Source organism: Heloderma suspectum, chromosome 4, assembly GCF_057233095.1.
Source record: "Heloderma suspectum isolate Gila_16-S chromosome 4, 16-S_ref, whole genome shotgun sequence".
NCBI lineage: Eukaryota > Metazoa > Chordata > Lepidosauria > Squamata > Helodermatidae > Heloderma > Heloderma suspectum.
Genome location: NC_139461.1, coordinates 144,643,429 through 144,660,276, shown reverse-complemented (window position 1 = coordinate 144,660,276; position 16,848 = coordinate 144,643,429). Strand labels below are relative to the sequence as shown.

At 44.1% G+C, this 16,848-nt stretch overlaps 1 protein-coding gene across 6 annotated transcripts in view; it reads right to left on the bottom strand.

Annotated features, from left to right (window-relative positions):
* Positions 1–1,532: 1,532 nt before the first annotated feature.
* Positions 1,533–16,848, bottom strand: part of AFAP1 (actin filament associated protein 1) — an 82,268-nt gene continuing 66,952 nt past the window's right edge. For 2 of the 6 annotated variants that reach the window (XM_084850773.1, XM_084850772.1), the window contains exons 13-18: positions 15,435–15,689; positions 13,514–13,628; positions 12,010–12,174; positions 9,577–9,767; positions 7,858–8,019; positions 1,544–2,391 (exon numbers count right to left, since the gene is read on the bottom strand). In XM_084850773.1, the coding sequence (XP_084706899.1) occupies positions 2,365–2,391; positions 7,858–8,019; positions 9,577–9,767; positions 12,010–12,174; positions 13,514–13,628; positions 15,435–15,689 (915 nt within the window). In that variant the 3' untranslated portion in view covers positions 1,544–2,364. Of the gene's footprint in view, positions 2,392–7,857; positions 8,020–9,576; positions 9,768–12,009; positions 12,175–13,513; positions 13,629–15,434; positions 15,690–16,848 lie in introns of all 6 variants that reach the window. The other 4 variants (XM_084850775.1, XM_084850774.1, XM_084850777.1 and 1 more) reach the window with 2 other exon arrangements.

Genomic DNA, 16,848 nt, shown 5'->3' with positions numbered 1-16,848 from the left:
AGAAGGGCAAGGAAGCTCTGTTACATGTGTCTGTGAACAGAGCTTGCCCAGTGGTGAGCAAAAAGAAGGCGCCATCTGCCTCTGGCCCAGTTTCCCCACCCCCAACTTCAGAATTGGGGCTGGTCCTTTGGGGCTGTGATCCCTTTCTGGAAAGTCCCCAATGGGGCGGTCTGTTCTCTTGAGACAGGATATTGTGGAGATAGAAGGTTCAAATAAAAATTGATGCCCAGGGCATTGTGCCTCCTCCAAGCACTTTCCATTTAGCACAATATTAGGTGCTTCAAAAATAAATAAAATTTACAATGCCTTATGGGCCTTGAATGACCCACCCCTGCAAATGTTGCTTATGAGAGGATAGGAGAAAGGTAGCTATGTTTGTTACAATGATAGGAGTGCCTTGGACTTGCTTGTTGTAGGTGCAGGGCAAACTGCAGACCCTGCCATTTTGGGAGGGGCTGTGCCTGCCCTGATCTTATCTCTATATCCCCAAAATGGCAGACAGGAGGCCAGAGGAGCACCCTCTAGAGGGGAGAGGGAAACTCCTAGCTGTCTTAGATCTTGACCAGAGCACAGGCAAGGGCAATGGTGAGGTGCTCTTTTTCTGCCAGCAGCCAGCTCTTGCGGGGGCTTTCTCACTCCACAGGGTAGAGATAAAAGAAGGGTGCATGGAGGGGATGCATCCTTACAAACTGAATCTCCTAGTCTGGCCCCTTCTATCTCAGGAAAGACGCAGATCTGGGATGGACCAAGGGAAGCCTCTTCCCTGGAACAAAAGCATCTGTCAGCCTGGCTACTGTTCAGTGGAGACTGGCTCTTGCCCAGCTGTCTTGCATCATATGCCTGAAGAGGGGGTGATACTGGAGCAGCCCATGTGCCTAGGAGCTGTGTGTGTGCACTGATGAACACACACAGCTCTGGACGGGGGTGGCAAACATTAAGGACAACCAGAGGACACTTTTTAGTACTTGTTTGTTTCTAAATGAAAATCTATATAGCACATTTCAAGCATTCGAAGCGCTTCACATACATCATCTCAGTAATCCTTACAACAACCCTAAAAGATAGGCCAGTATTATTATTATTCCCATTCCCATATTGCAGATTGGATGCCGACGATAAGAGACTGTGGCCACTCAGTGAGTTCCCGAGTGAGTTTCAGCTGGGGACTTCCTGGCTCATAGCTCTCAGCCACTAAGTTACAGCAGGAAAGAGAAACTTTATAAAAAGTTAGAAAAATAAACATTACAGTGTTCCCTTAAACACACACACACACACACACACACACACACAGGGACACATATATAATCTTTTAACAGAGATCACTGAAGTTAACAGGGACTTAGGAGTAGTAGTAGTAGTAGTAGTAGTAGTAATAATAATAATAATAATAATAATAATAATACTTTTCAGTTAGTTCCAGACATTCACTGCTGGATGAAAGAACTTTGCCTTTTAGCTGTGACAGAAAAAGTGGTATTCTCAAAAAAAAGGGAAGTTAGATTTTTTTAGAATGAGACTTGGTCTTTTCTGTTAGAATGTTTTTGAATGCAGTGATGCTTTATTTGTTCTTTTGGCAATTCCATATTTTCCTTCCACAGATCCCCCTCAAAAACTCTTGTTAGAATGGAGGGGAATTTGAAGGAGTGAGTTAAAGTTGCTTTATTATAATTTTTTGTGTAGTGGCACCTGTTTGTATTGTTGTTTTGAATCAATTAAAAACATTTGAAAAACATAAATAAAACCAACATCTTAAGAAAGAAGAGTTTTAAAAAACAATGGCAGGTCTTTTTAGTTGCAACTGGAAGGCGCCTTTCTAGTAGCACCAAGGTCATTCCCCGGTTGCGTTTTGTTCAGCTCTGGTTCTAATCTCCATGGAAAACAGCAGGTGTGCGACTTCAGCAGTGGCTACAGCTTTTCATTATTCTACCAGATAAAAATCGTAAGGTCTGAAAGAATGCCATGAATTTGTGAATCCCCACATTTATCCAGCAACTTCTACAGGGAGCCAACATTTGATTCCATACCAAATGATTAAACTTCTCTAAAACTATTTCAAATGGGTATTGAAACATGCCAATCTCCATTTCCACCTAACACAATTGCTAGTGCTAGTTTTACCTGATCCAGCTACGTATTCATTTAAATGGTTCCTTTTATATTTCTAGTATTCTGGATTAAATGTCGCTGTAATAAAAATGACACATTCAAAATGGCTCTTCTCTTGGCTGAATCAAACTTGTTGGACATTAACTGAACAGGATTGACAAACCCTTTATATCATTATGCAGATTAATCTTCCTTGGTCCATCTTGAGCCATAACAAACAGAGCCTCAAACCAAAGGGCTAATGGTGATTTTATTTTTCTATGTTCCATTTTTCATCTCCCATTCCTAGAAGGAAGGGAAAAAAACATTATATTCAAGTCTCATAACAACAGATTTTAAGAGTCTTTCAGTGGAGTTTGCAGACCACCACAACCCAATAAAAAAGGGCTAAATCACAATGTATACAAGATAAAAGCAATCCAACTCAATGTGTATACAGGCACACAATTAGAACATGAGATTAATACACAAGAGAAGCATCCTGTTTGCAGTTGGCTGACAAGAAAAAAAAAAAGGCAATTCCACTAAGAAACTCTAAACCCCAAGGATCTTATTGACTTGAAAACATAATCGTACTAGAACTTGTAAATGATATTATCTCAATACTGTATTTCAGCCAGGGGCCTATCAGGGGAGGAATGTGTGTGGACTTCATAGATAGATGGAGAAGAGAAGAGAAGAGAAGAGAAGAGAAGAGAAGAGAAGAGAAGAGAAGAGAAGAGAAGAGAAGAGGCACTCCAACCCCAGACCAGTTTGCTTCCTATCTCTGGGAGGCTAGGTAGCCTTGGACTCAGGGCCCTTCAGAGTTTGGCCCCAACCAAAAACAGAAAGGTAGCTGGAAGCCAGATGGGGCCCAGTCACAAATCCAACTGTCAAAGCCTGCCTGCTCTCCTTAAGATAGGGCACAACCTAAGGAGTTCTTCATTTGCTCCTTCTTGGTTGTGGCTCTCTCTTTTACATTGTTTTATATCATTTTACACTTTTATATTTTTAAAATGTGCTTAGGGAAATACACTGGGTAACTTAGGGGTGGGAGGGGGTGCCCCCATGACTGTGGTCATGGGTAGGGGGAGGTATGGCGATGGGGGATTAACAGGCCAGCTGAGGAGAAGAGGGACTAGACACCTTATGGTGATCCCCTCTTCTGGTTCTTCCCCCAACCAGATGGCTCCTGGAGGCCTTAACAGCTTGCCCTCAGGTCTGCTGCTGCTGCTGCTGCTGAACGTCGAGCTGGTCCAAAACAAAATCTCCCTCATCTATGATTTGATTGTAGATGAGGGGGCCAACCTGGTATTACTGAAACCTGGGTTGGGGAACTGGGAGGGGTTACTCTCTCCCAGCTGTGCCCTCCTGGGTACCCGGTGCAGCACCAACCCTGGTCTCAAGGGTCGGGGAGGGGGAGGGGTTGCTGTGGTCTTTGGAATTCGATCTCCCTCTCTAGGCTTCCTGTTCATTTGATCTTGAGTGTCTGTACCTTGTGTTGGGTTCCCAGGACAGATTAGGGATTCTGCTGGTGTACTGCCCACCCCACTACCCATCAGACTTCCTGCCTGAGCTGATGGAAGTGGTCTTGGATTTGGTGTTGATGGTTCTGGGGGATCTCAACTTCCATGCAGAGGCTGCTGGATCTGGGGTGGCTCAGGACCTCATGGCCACAATGACAACCATGGGGCTGTCTCAATATGTCATCGGCCCAACACGTATAAAAGGACACACGCTTGATCTGGTTTTCTCGACTGGGCAGGAAGATGGTGATCTGAAAGGGGGGTAATTAACATCTGTCCCCTTGTTGTGATCAGATCACTTCCTGCTGAGGTTTAGACTCAGCAGCCTTTCCCCTCTGCAAGGGTGGGGGACCTATTAAAATGGTCTGCCCCCGGAGGTGAATGGATTCTGATGGATTCCAGTGGGCTCTGGGGGATTTTCCTGCTGGCATGGCTGGTGCTCCTGTCGAAGCCCAGGTTGCTTTGTGGAATGCAGAGATGACTCGGGCGGTTGACACCATTGCACCCAAGCGCCCTCTGAGCAGAGCCCAGCCAGCTCCTTGGTATACACCTGAGCTGAGGGCAATGAAGCAAGAGGTGACACAGCTAGAATGCAAGTGGAGGAAAACGTGTACCGAATCTGACCAAACACAGGTTAGAGCTCATTATCGAGCCTACTCTGTGGCAGTGAGGGTGGCAAAGAGATATTTATTTTCCACCACCATTGCATTTTCTCAGTATCGTCCAGCAGAGCTTTTCTGAGTGGTTCACAGCCTGCTACACTCTGGGCCAGGGAGAGAAATGGTGGAACCCTCGGTAGCACACTGTGACGAGTTTGCAAGGCACTTTGAAGAAAAAGTCGCTCAGATTCATCACGAACTGGACACCACGATTAATGCAGTTCCATTAGTAGAGGCGTCCAGAGCACTGTCTGGTCCAGTTTTATTGCATGAGTTTCAGTTATTGAAGCCTGAGGATACGGACAAGGTGCCTGGCCAAGTCCGGCTGATCACCTGAGTGCTCGACCCTTGCTCTTCATGGCTTATCACATTAAATGAGGACAGGATATCCAGCTAGGTCCAGGAAGTTGTAATTTCCTCCTTGACAGGGAGAGTGGTGCCGGCCTCTTCAAAAGAGGCAGTAATCAGGCCACTCTTGAAAAAGCCTAACCTGGACCCGGAGGACGTTAACAACTGTAGGCCGGTGGCCAACATCCCCTTCCTGGGCAAGGTGCTTGAGCGGATGGTTGCAGGACAACTCCAGGCACTCTTGAATGAAACGGATTATCCAGATCCACTTCAATCGGGCTTCAGGCCTGGTTATGGAACGGAAACTGCCTTGGTCACCCTGTGGGATGATCTTTGTCTGCCTTGGTCGCCCTGTGGAAGAGGGACAGACCCTATGGATTCTCTTGGACCTCTCAGCGGCTTTTAATACCATCGACCATGGTACCCTTCTGGGCAAGTAGGAGCGCTGCAGTGATTCCACTCCTACTTGGATGGCTGATTCCAGAAGGTGGTGCTGGGTGGTTATTGCTCTGTGCCTTGGCAACTATGCCATGGGGTTCCACAGGGCTCTATTTTATCCCCTCTGCTGTTTGACATCTACATGAAACTTCTGGGGGAGGTTATCCAGAGGTGAGGGCTGAGGTGTCATCAATAGACTGTTTTTCATCAAATCCAGGTGAGGCAGTGGCTGCTCTGAATCAGTGCCTGGGCACAGTAATGGACTGGATGAGGGCCAATAAATTGAGACTCAATCCAGACAAGATGGAGGTACTGTTAGTGGGTGGTTTGTCTGCCTGGCTAGGTGATGTTCAACCTGTTCTGGAGGGGGGTGCACTCTCTCTAAAGGATCAGGTCATAGTTTGGGGGTGCTCTTGGACCCAGAACTGTCACGTGAGGCACAGATGGACTCGGTGGCACGAAGCACCTTTTATCAGCTTAGGCTGATATACCAACTACACCCTTATCTGGACAGAGATAGCCTAGCTACAGTTACCCACACTCTGATAACCTCTCGTCTAGATTACTGCAATGCGTTATACGTGGGGCTGCCTTTGAAAATGGTCCAGAAACTTCAGTTGATCCCAAACAGGGCAATGTGATTGTTAATGGGGACTGGCCAACATCATCGTATCATGCCAGTACTTTTCCAGCTGCACTGGCTACCAGTCCATTTCTGGGCCTGATTCAAAGTGATGGTATTAACGTTTAGATCCCTAAACAGTTTGGGGCCAGGTTATCTGAAGGATCGCCTCCTCCCATATGTACCTGCCCAGACCCTAAGATCATTTTCAGGGGTCCTTTGCAGGAGCCCCTGCCAAAGGAAGTGAGGTGGGTGGCTACCAGGAGAAGGGCCTTTTCTGCTGTGGCACCCGGGTTGTAGAATGAGCTCCCTGGAGAGGTTCACCTGGCACCTACATTGTACTCTTTCAGGCGACAAGTGAAGACCTTTTTATTTTCCCATCATTTTAGCATTATAGTCTTTTAACTCTGCTGTTTTTAATCTCTTACTGTATTCTGAATCTCTGCATTACTGCTAGGTTTTATTCTTGTTGTATTTTTATACTGTAATTTTAAGCTTTTATATTTTATACTGTTTTTATGCTGTACTTTGTGGTTTTAATTTCTGTGAACTGCCCAGAGAGCTTTGGCTACTGGGCAGTATAGAAATGTAATAAATAAATAAATCCTTTTAATCTGAAGAATCGGTGTGGATTTTATTTCATATGCTAGCTCTGATTCAAATGTTCAGCCTCTGATGTAGTACACCTCTTACATGAACACATACCACCTCTTGCTTTTTATGTAGAACATTGCTTTGGCTTACCGGTTCCTGATCACGCTGAGAGTTCTACATGTGTTGAAGTGACTGCGAGCAGAGCTCCCTTGCAGACCTTCCATTCAGTATGGCAAGGTATGAGCTGAGGGAAAGGGACAGCGTGCCCGGAGATGTAGGGGGTGGGGCCGGCCGACCCAACTCTGTCCCAGTGCGCACTTTGAGCCTCTCATGTCCTCTTGAATGCCTGGAGGGGGCTTCTGCTGTCACACCTAGGCAGGACAAGCTGCTCCTCCGACTGCTCTGCCCGCCCGAGTCACACAAGTGCCCGCAGAGCAGATGTGGGGATGCATACGTATAAGGATCTTTAATTCTTGGTTTTTAATACCACATCAGAAGCGCTGCAACTCTGGTGCCAGGCAGACAGTTTAGATGTACATTCTCTGATTCAGCAACCTGGTGTGGGGGCTCCAGTGCACAAATGGGACTCTTCCCCATCCTGCACACCCTTTCCTACTCATTTCAACTGGAGAGGGAGCTCCATATCCCTTTGCATGTGCAAAGCTCTCACGATCAAGAGAATGACAAGACAAAAGCCTCATGCACAGGAGATCTATGGACACATCACAGTGCACACGGGGCTTTACACTGTGTGCCTTAATGCTGGGAGGAAGGAAGCTGGGCCTTGTCATCTCTGTTCTTCAAAAACATTCTAATGCACGCTTTGAAATCACTGCTGTTCTAATCTCAAGTGCACAGTTTAGTAAGCAGGTAGTTGAAAAGCAGATAGTTTAAAAACACAGCTTTAGCCCGAGTATAAAATTAAACACAGTGCACTTGTTTAACTGGTAAACTTTATCCTTTGCAAAATGCCAGTGCAAGATTCTATGCAGATCTTTGGCAGGAGTGAATGTTACTCCCTAATGCATGTAAAGTAGAGCACAATCACAGCGAAGCCAACTTCCAATTTTGTTTTAGAAGCTAATTTGCTTTTCTATCAGGTCATACCAAATCACTGAAATACAAGAGAAAACCACCGGCATACAAGTCAGAAATTCTCTTGTACACGCCCAGAAAACGATACATACTTTGAGATGAAAACAGAGCATGATATGTGGTCAGTTACTCAAAACAAAGTATGATTCTAAGGATCAAAAATCCTTAATCTTGTATTCCCTTGAGAAAGTTTGGGTTTACAAATATTTAACGTTACAATAACATATCAAAGCTTTATAAACAATAATCTTTTAATACAAGAAACTGAAGAGCCACTTAAGAGTGTTCAGCTTTTCCTGCCTTCAGTGTAAGCAAAAAGAGCAAACAGAGCCTTAAAAGACAAGGTGGCTGTCAAATTTTAGTTTCTAAACAGTGGTAACTCATCTAGAAGTAAAGCACAAGAGCAATCTGGATTCTCTACTGTGGACAACAAACAAGCCAAGCCAGGTAAGAGTGGCAGAAAAACATCAGGCACCAGCAGAGATCTCACCTTTGCCTTCTGAAGCACATGGCCTCTGCATGGAGAACTGCTTGACGAGGAATGTCTTTTCAGGACTACAGCATTGTTCACAGGCACAGAACATTCGGTATCACTTGTATCACAACTGGAGATGGGCGAATTCTCCAAGGTCTGATGCTTTAGAACTGGAGACTGAGTAATAATACAAAGCAACCTGAAATCATGGCAGCTGTCACACGGGAGTACAAGCAAAAGTCCCTCATCATGCACAAAACCGTATAAAATAGATGAAGCCAAAGCTCAGTGCAAAGCAGGCCTGCTATGGAGTGTTCCACTGGATGATGAAAGTAAGGCAAGGCAGACTCCAGTTAGTCGCACATTCTGAAGGGAGCATCCGTGAATCCATTCTAGATCCAACAGCAAGCTAGTCAAATTGTTTTAGTACAGTTAGATCCTCGCAAAGGAATAAAATCTTTCAGAGATACTATAACTCTTGACCTGTGAAGTGGAACTGTTTCATTAGCTGTATACTATGCCACATCATTCAGTAAAGGAAGGAAACCTTGGGCTATACAGCAAATTTTTTCCAAGTCTGCTCACAATAAGGCCTGGGAGTCACAATCCAAGAAGCCTTTTCCCTCTTAAGGTCCCAGGACGCTTAGGCAGTGTTCAGACATAGTGCTAAACCACGGTTTAGTGCTACGGGAATGAGTACGGGCAAGTATCAGACTCGTATGCTCCTCATCCTCTCTGCTCCTCTGGCATGACTGTGAGTTTCAACTAATTGCAGTTACCCATTTTGTGGTTAGTGTTAACTACAGCTTAGAGCAGTTGTGTGGAACCAGTGGTCCTCCAGATGTTTTGGCCTGCAACACCCCTCATCCCTCACCATTAGCTGTGGCTCTCCAGATGTTTTGGCCTACAAGTTCCCACCCCTGGTTTAGGGCAATACCACATTTGAAGTTGGTTGTTTCCACACTAACCCTAGTTTGTCCAGTTCCAACATAACAAATAACCACAAGAAAATGGATGCAAAAGTTTCCAATTTCTTCCTCGTGGCTATGCGGGAGGAAGGGCGAGTGTGTAAACCCTGAGGCTTATGCATGTAACACTAAACCATGGTTTAGTGTTACATGCAAACTGGGCCTTAGAGGCTAAAAGAACAGGGTAGAAGCCTTTTGCTTGTAAAGTACTACAAGGGCCTCTATGACAGCTCTTCCAATGAATCAATATTAAACATTATACCCACCAAAAACTGTACAGCTAGAGAGAAGGGGACAGTGATGGAATGGCAGACAGCCCTTCCCCTTCAAATGCAAAGGTGAGATGCCCCCTCCTCCTTGATGACAATTCTCCATCATCAAATATGCGCAAATGAATGTCAAGTACAAAATCTGGAGTTCTGAACTTAGCATCTGGGGTATAAGGTACAATTTTGGCTCTGCTTATATACCCTGACTTAAATTATCCAGAAAAAAATACACTTTCTAGTGGACTTGTTGCTTCTTTATACAGCAGGCTAAATAACCAAAGTGACTTGCAGTCTAGGATGACATTTATTACCTGTGATTCCTGCACACAGCAGCCCAAACCAACCGAAGAGTGAAGTGGGAAATGGACAGCAATGTAATCATAAACATAAAAACGACAACAATCTGGTTCTCAAGCGATGGGTCTGTGTGGCATGATTAAACTAAAAGGTTTCACTAGTTGCCTTTATTTGATAACAAGACCCTTGAGTGCAAGTACCTGTGCAGTTGAGGTTCCCGATTTAGGCTCAATCGCCAGTCCCAATGTGATGCCACCAGCCAGGGCTTTTTTCAGGTTCTCTTTCACCTCGGTCAACTCTAGTTCCAGGCTAACACGTTCAGACTCTTTCAGCTTACACTCATCTTCCAGCTTCTTTAATTTGTCTTCAAGAATAATTTGGGTTTTCCTTCCTGAAATCCAGGGACAGGATAAGTGATAAGCTGAGGCAGGGGAAAAGTGAAGTCCCAGTTGGTCAGTGAAGCCACTTCACAGCAAGCAGTTGCAGGACTGAGCAGTCGGTATGAACATAAAGAGTTGCTATGATTTGACCAGATACATGGCTGGATCCTGCCTTGATGCTGCACCAGCAAATTGTGGCTGTTCATCAGTAACAGCTAGTCGATGGGGATGTATCTCTGGACAAAAGCTTAGTAAGGCCAGGAAGAAATAACTGTCTGCAAATCAGGGCAGATCTACAAATCACAAAAAATAGGACTGTTGCTGAAAACAGGAACCCTGTTTTTGCTTGTCACCTTCCCCTCCATAACATCTAATTCAACATGCCAATTTGCCTGATTTCATGATCATCACCTATGGATCTTTTTGCCAAGTGCACTGTGTACCGAGCCATCAGGATGAGGGTACACACGCACACCCACACAGGAGGCAGTGTACACCCATTTTCACTGTGTATGTGTTTTTAACCCCTAAGGCTCCAGCGCCCGTGTGCTGGTACAGGAACGCAAGAAGGATTTGGTTTCTGCCTGCTGCTTAGGATGATGCAGAGCACTGCCCCATCTCTTTTGACATGAACGCAGAAGGGCAGTAGGGGCGCTAGCAGGCTGCCTGTGTGATGCGAGTGCCAATGGGCAGTTACCCGTTGTTTCTAAATTTCATGCCTTCCCTGGTACGTGGATGTCACTGATCAGACTACAATGAAGGACAGTCACTGCCACAAGTGAGGTAATAAAAATGAGGAAGGGGGTGCAAAAATCTTACATGACCACTTAATTTTCCCCTATTCCTGCTTCTGTCACCTTCCCCAAGCCTGCTTTATGTGTGAATAAATGGGCTGTGTGTGCACACACATGCATGCGGATTTTTGCTTGGTGGGATGGGCACAACGGGCTGCATTGTGCATGAGAGAGAGAAAGAGAGAGAGAGAGAGAGAGAGAGAATGGGGATCTCCTCCCTCCCTCCCACTACACACGCCTGCACGCATGAAAAGGGGGTTTGGGGTAGGTGACAGAAGAACAGGTAGGAGAAATTGAAGGGGCAGAATTTTTGCAGCCCACTGCTATGCAGGTCACATTGGAATTAAGTGTTTTACTCTCAACTGAGTCAGTGCAGGATTGCAGCATTGCCTTGGGAACAAAGTTTGGGGTGGGAACCAAAAAGGAAAGTTAATATGAAAGGGGAGAATGGGAAGTGAATTCTGTGAAGACAATAACTGATGGGAAAATCACCTGGGAGGGATCTGAATGTTTTGGGGGGAAGTTAATGGAGGAATTTACTTGGGGATTTTATATTTATTTAAAATATTTGTATTCTGCCCCTCTGTTTCGAATTACAGGGCTCAGACGCTACCCCTGCCTCGTACTCCGTTTGTGTGGTCCTGGCCAGTTACTTGTCTCTCAGCCTCACTAGTCTGCCTTTTGTAAAATGTAGAGGTCAAAAGAGTGGTCTGGTATTTGGGGGCTGAGGCCCACCTCCGCCTCATACTTAGTTTGTGATCTTGGGGAAGTTACTTGTGACTCCTTTTATGCAACAATCTGTTTTCAGTGGTGGCCAGGCAGGAGTCACTGGGAAGCTTGCTTATACCTTGGCTTGATTATTTATGAACAGGACATGGGGGAAATCCCCCCCCCCCACGTAGTTTGTCCTCAGCACCTGCTGTTCAGAGGTTCCATTTAGCTACTATGGCTAATAGGAGGGGCTTCTGTGGGTAAAGCTGTGGTGGAGAACGTAGGAGCAGCCTTGGGAGAATGAAGCTCAGGGAAAATGCAGTAGGGGTGGCTTAGTAGAGGGGGGAAAGACTTCAGCATGTGCGCTTTCTGGGGCCCGTGGTCATTACAGTGTCCGTTTCTCTGTGCCACCCCACGACACTGGCTCCACTGCCAAAGGCAAGCAAACGAAGAGCACAATGGTATCAGGAGAAACTAGATGCCACTAGACACTGCCAAGGTGGGGGACACTTGATACAGAGCTGCTGCTTTGATATCAATCCCGTGACATTTGTAATGCAAGGCTTGATCTTCAGTGGCTTCCCCAAGTTTCACACAGGAGGCAACTGCTGCTGAAACAACTGCTCAGTTTCTAGTCATATAACACTTCTTGCTACAAATGCACAGAAATCCCTGTCCAGGTGCTGGGAGTAGATTCCCTGGAATTCTGATCATGCAACATTCTAACAAAATCCAATGCCTGACATACCAGCATTCACTTCAAGGGCTGCTCGAAGGTCCTTCCTTTCCTTTCGAAGCTGAGCCAGGCGATTCCTCAAAGTTTCTTTTTTCCTTAGCAGCTCCTCCTCTTTGGTTTGTAACCTCTTTGCATCTGCTTCAACACGGTTCTTGCCATATTTGTACTGATCTGCATCTACACAAAAAGCTTAATTATGAGATATGTGAGACCAGGAATGCCATTAACCAGCCTGAAAGATTAGGCTACATCTAGACATCCAGATGACAACCCAGTATATTTGTGACCATTTTCTGAGACACACAAATCCTTACTTGACACTTATCATTCCCACTGTGGCTGCTGTCACATTTGCAGTCACTCCAACTTTGGTCCAAGTGTATACCCTAGCTGTACTTAGACTTCTCCAGGCTGCTTCTTCCTGCTCTCTCTTCAGGCTCTGGTCTCCCCAGAGCAGGTTCTTGCTGCTCTGGTATTTCTGACTCTCTCTTTTTATAACCTCCCCTCTCAAAACCAAAAGTACTGTTTCAAACCTGAAGAAATGAAACTTAACTGGGGAAATGAAACTGAAACCGAACCAGGGAAGTGAAACTGCTCATCTCAGGGATATTCCCTCCCAACAAAAAAGCCCATGCCTCTAAGCCTGACCCTTTCCCCCTTTGCCTCTGTAGGCCTCAAACCTCCGCAACATGCAATCAGCAAATTATGCAATATGAGTGGAGACTGTAGTCAAATATAGATGGGGCTCGATTACCAAATGCTTCTCATTAAGGGAAGGTAAGAGAAAATGGCACTACTTCATGAAGAAATTGTTTAGCCCTAAATTATACAGATTAACTCCTTAAGAAAGTAGGGCTCATTTCAAAACAAACCTGATCAAGATCAGCGATTGTTAGATACTACTGCCCAAAATCAGAAGTTCCCTTCTGAATGGGAAGCTCAGATACATACATGGCTCTTGTACATGCATAGCAATCTTGCATTTTGGCTGCAATCCAATGCACCCTTACCTGATAGTAAGCTCTACTGAACAGAGTGGGACCTGCTTCAGAGCAAACATGTATAGGCTGCTCTGTTAGTGATGGGTGAGCTCTCACTGATTTAATTCATAATTGGCTTGTTTTTCCAAACTTTCTTGATAAGCCCTAAAAGAGAGCTCAGCTTTTTCTCTACAGACCTGCAGTGTTGAAGCATAAATGTTGATGGTGCCTTGCTCATAGACATGACTGCACTGTTCCCTCAGAACACTTTGGCTGCTGTAGCACATGGCTGAAATGGCTTGTGGCCCAGTTTGTGGCTGCATGGTTTGTGGCCCAGTCTCTTGGATCTACTAGCGAGATTGCTGCCTGCCATCATGGTGTGGGTGTCAGATTTCTGTGTAGTCAGCCATGTATCTCACATGACAGCTATACGGAACATATTCCAAGAATGACATCTTGCTAATTTCAGATGCATAAGATACTACTTTCATACTAGCTTCCAGTGATATGGTGGTTTATAAAAAGGGAACACTCACTAGAAGTGCAGCATTTCACATTTGACGCAAATTCTGATTTCTTTTGTGGATTGTTTAACGTTCTTCCTTTTCCCATAACTCCATTGGCAGCTGAAGAAGCCTTCTTTCCTTTAAACTGTTAGGAAAATCAAATATTTATTTTGTGGTCATTATTAGGTAGCAGTTTTCATAGTTTCCCTAGATCAAAGGAATTAAAACTACCCAAACGAAAGCAGATCATTTTCACTTACAATTTTAAAACTAGCTCAGTTGGAAAGGGTGCTTTTTCTCAAGCAACAAAGCTACAAGAAAAAAAATATCTACTATTGCTATGAATAAGCATACAAGAGAGAGACCAAACATTTCTTAAGCCACAGGGTATAGGTGGCTTAGGTGAGTATTCAAATTTTCAAGCAATGTTTCAAAATGTATGACATGGTTTTATAAGGTGTGTGTGTGTGCGTGCGCGCACGCCCGAGTGTGACAAAATAATCACAGGCAAATGAATCAGCCCAGAGGCTTGTGTAAGCAAGCCCATAAGGCAGGAAATGGCCTGATCACAAAGTATTAGATCAGTAATATTTTTAGAGCTGTAAATAGTTAAAGTTGCATTTCCAGACATGAATGGCACAATGTGAAATTTTGCAAAAATCGAAAAAAGTCCATTTCTAATTTTGCTCACCAACAGCAGAATTCACACACTAATTTGGGGTTCTGTTGCCCCACTTAACAAGTAACTTAATTTGGAAGTTGTTCATTTATGGTTCAATTACGACAATTTCAAATGTGGTGTTAGTGTATCTATTATGTGGTGGTGTTGGTTTTTTGCCGCAGTGTTATATAAAACACATTAGCAAGAAAGGACTTGTGGACCATCTTGACTTAAGAAGGCAAGATCTGTGTTCAAGTAATTTTACTCTACCTTCAAAATTAAACATTTGAATTCCCAGACAGTTCTTTGTGAAGTGTTATATAATACAATTTAGAGCAAGCAATAGGATTATTGTTGTTGTTTTTACAATGCATACCGTACAGTTTACTTGTAGAAGCATTGGAAAAATGATCCCAGCAGCAACTAATTTAGTAGCTTTTTAAATTTCAGAAGCTCTTCCTGACCTCAGGACTAACATCCAAGTGGAATGGAAGCCACCACAGGGTGATTTTTAAAGAGTTGTACAGCCAATTGGTGAAAGGGCAATTCACTCCACATTTCAAACGTACTCCAGGGAATGAAGAGCTGTGACTGTGCCACTTGACTATAATGTGCTAGGGCAGTCAATCAGTGCTCTTGTCAGCACCACCACCCCCATTACTTGTGGGGTGTTTCACCAATTCATTTGTTTGTCTGAAGCCCCACTGTGCACAAGGCTCATAGAACATTTTGAGCTTCTGAAAGGACAACATTGCCAAAAGGATTTGAAAAGAGTACAGGTCATAGAGTGGAACACGTGCACAGATTCATATGTAGCTTTCACAATCAAGATCAGTGGATGCTTCCTTATAGAATTGAAGGATGCGTCCTGCACAGCAGAACACAGAACGGAAGGGCCCATGTTACTGCCCTCTCTTAATTATCAGTGTAGTATTGCCAAAATGTGTGTGTGCATGCATGCACATATCCACTCTACTTTGAAATGGATAGGTTAATCACAGCTATTGACTTGCTCAGGTCCTGAGACCTTACATCTTCATAAATCCTTTCCCACTCAAAATATAAAATAAACCAATAAAGAAAAAACCCTGGTAGCACTGCAAGGGTTGATGAGCTAAAATGTAATTTCTGGTATTTTATTCTCCAGTATTCAGCATTTCTATATGAGAGTTAACAATCCAAGTGACAATGTAATATGTGGTCTTACCGAAACCACGAGCATTTAAAGCTCAGTGCATTATGTTAAGATAAACAAGAAAGTTGGATTAAAAGAATTAAGCACTGCAGTACCTGTGACACAGATCCCCTCCCCACAGCAGAGGTATTAGTGACAGACTGAGCAGAAGATAGATTGGATGAGATAGGGTGTTTATAATGGTTAGAGGACAGTTTGTCAGTAGATAACCTATTGGTTTTTCTGTCTGCTGGTGGATAGCGTGCAAAGATTTTCGGAGACGGCAAGTTATCGTACAGGCCCATGTTATCATAAAGCCCATCTTCTCCCATGTTTCTGCTACGAGTAGGAAAGCCATCTTCTGGTTCCCACTGCAACACACATACTTAGTAAATTAGCACAAACTTCATGCACTGAAAAAGTGAAATCATAAGAAAGGTAACAAGTAATTAAGAATCCCACTCTCAGCATGCATTGCCTCCAATACTGACTCCACATTTTATTCTAGAAGTCTAACATTATTTTACAGATCTTTCATCACAATGGAATTACTTAAAATCTTGGATTGCTGTTTGGAGGTCTCAATATGGTCCCAAAAGGATCGACTGAAAGGGACAACTACAAGCTGCCATTTTGGGGGTGACCCCTTAATACATGCTCCCCCATAATACAATTCAAGATGCAACATACATGCTCTTTGGCTTGTTGAACCTACAACACAGGCCTCAATAAGGTAAGCCAAGGATTTGGTAGTTGGGTTGAAACCACAAGGGAAATGAGATAGGCCAAAATTATCTATCCCATACTCAGATTTACACTTCTATGGTATGGTTTGGTCACTCAACAAATCAGAGTTTATCTGAATGTGAATGAGCGATGAGCTTAAGTGGTCCCTCCTCCCCTTCTCTCACATGTGTGGCTCCAGAGGAGAATTCTTGGGTTTCTTAAATCAGTTTCCCATGACATCCAGGAAACTGTGGTTTAAGAGCTCTCTACAAATCAGGTTATGATCCGGGTTTGTGGGGAGCTCTTAAGCCATGGTTTCCTGGTTTGGACATGGGGTAACTGTGGTTTAAGAAACCAAGAAATCTCCTCTACAGATGGGAGTGCAAAAAGAGGAAGGAAGGGTGGAGGAGGAAGTGCTCAAGTTCATTCATGCTCAAACAAGTCATGCATCCGTATTATTTCTGAACCAGGCCTACATCTCAGAATGAAGAATATTCAGCACATAATCACTTTCTCAAGCATTACAGGATAATGGCTGTAGCATCTCAACATTTTATTTGTAGGATGAAGAGGAGGAAATAATAGGTCCAATGACAGCAGCCAGAGTTTGATAAAGAACAACACAGTGACATATGTTGCAGGTAAAGCAACAAGAAATAATTTCTGTAGATTTTCACTATAACTTTAATAACTACCTCAATGATGGATTCTTCCTTATTCTAGACATTTTTTGTTTCTTTTTAAAATCCTTTCTGACAAAATGGCTGGATAAACAGGAAATTCTATGATTAGTAATTCATTACT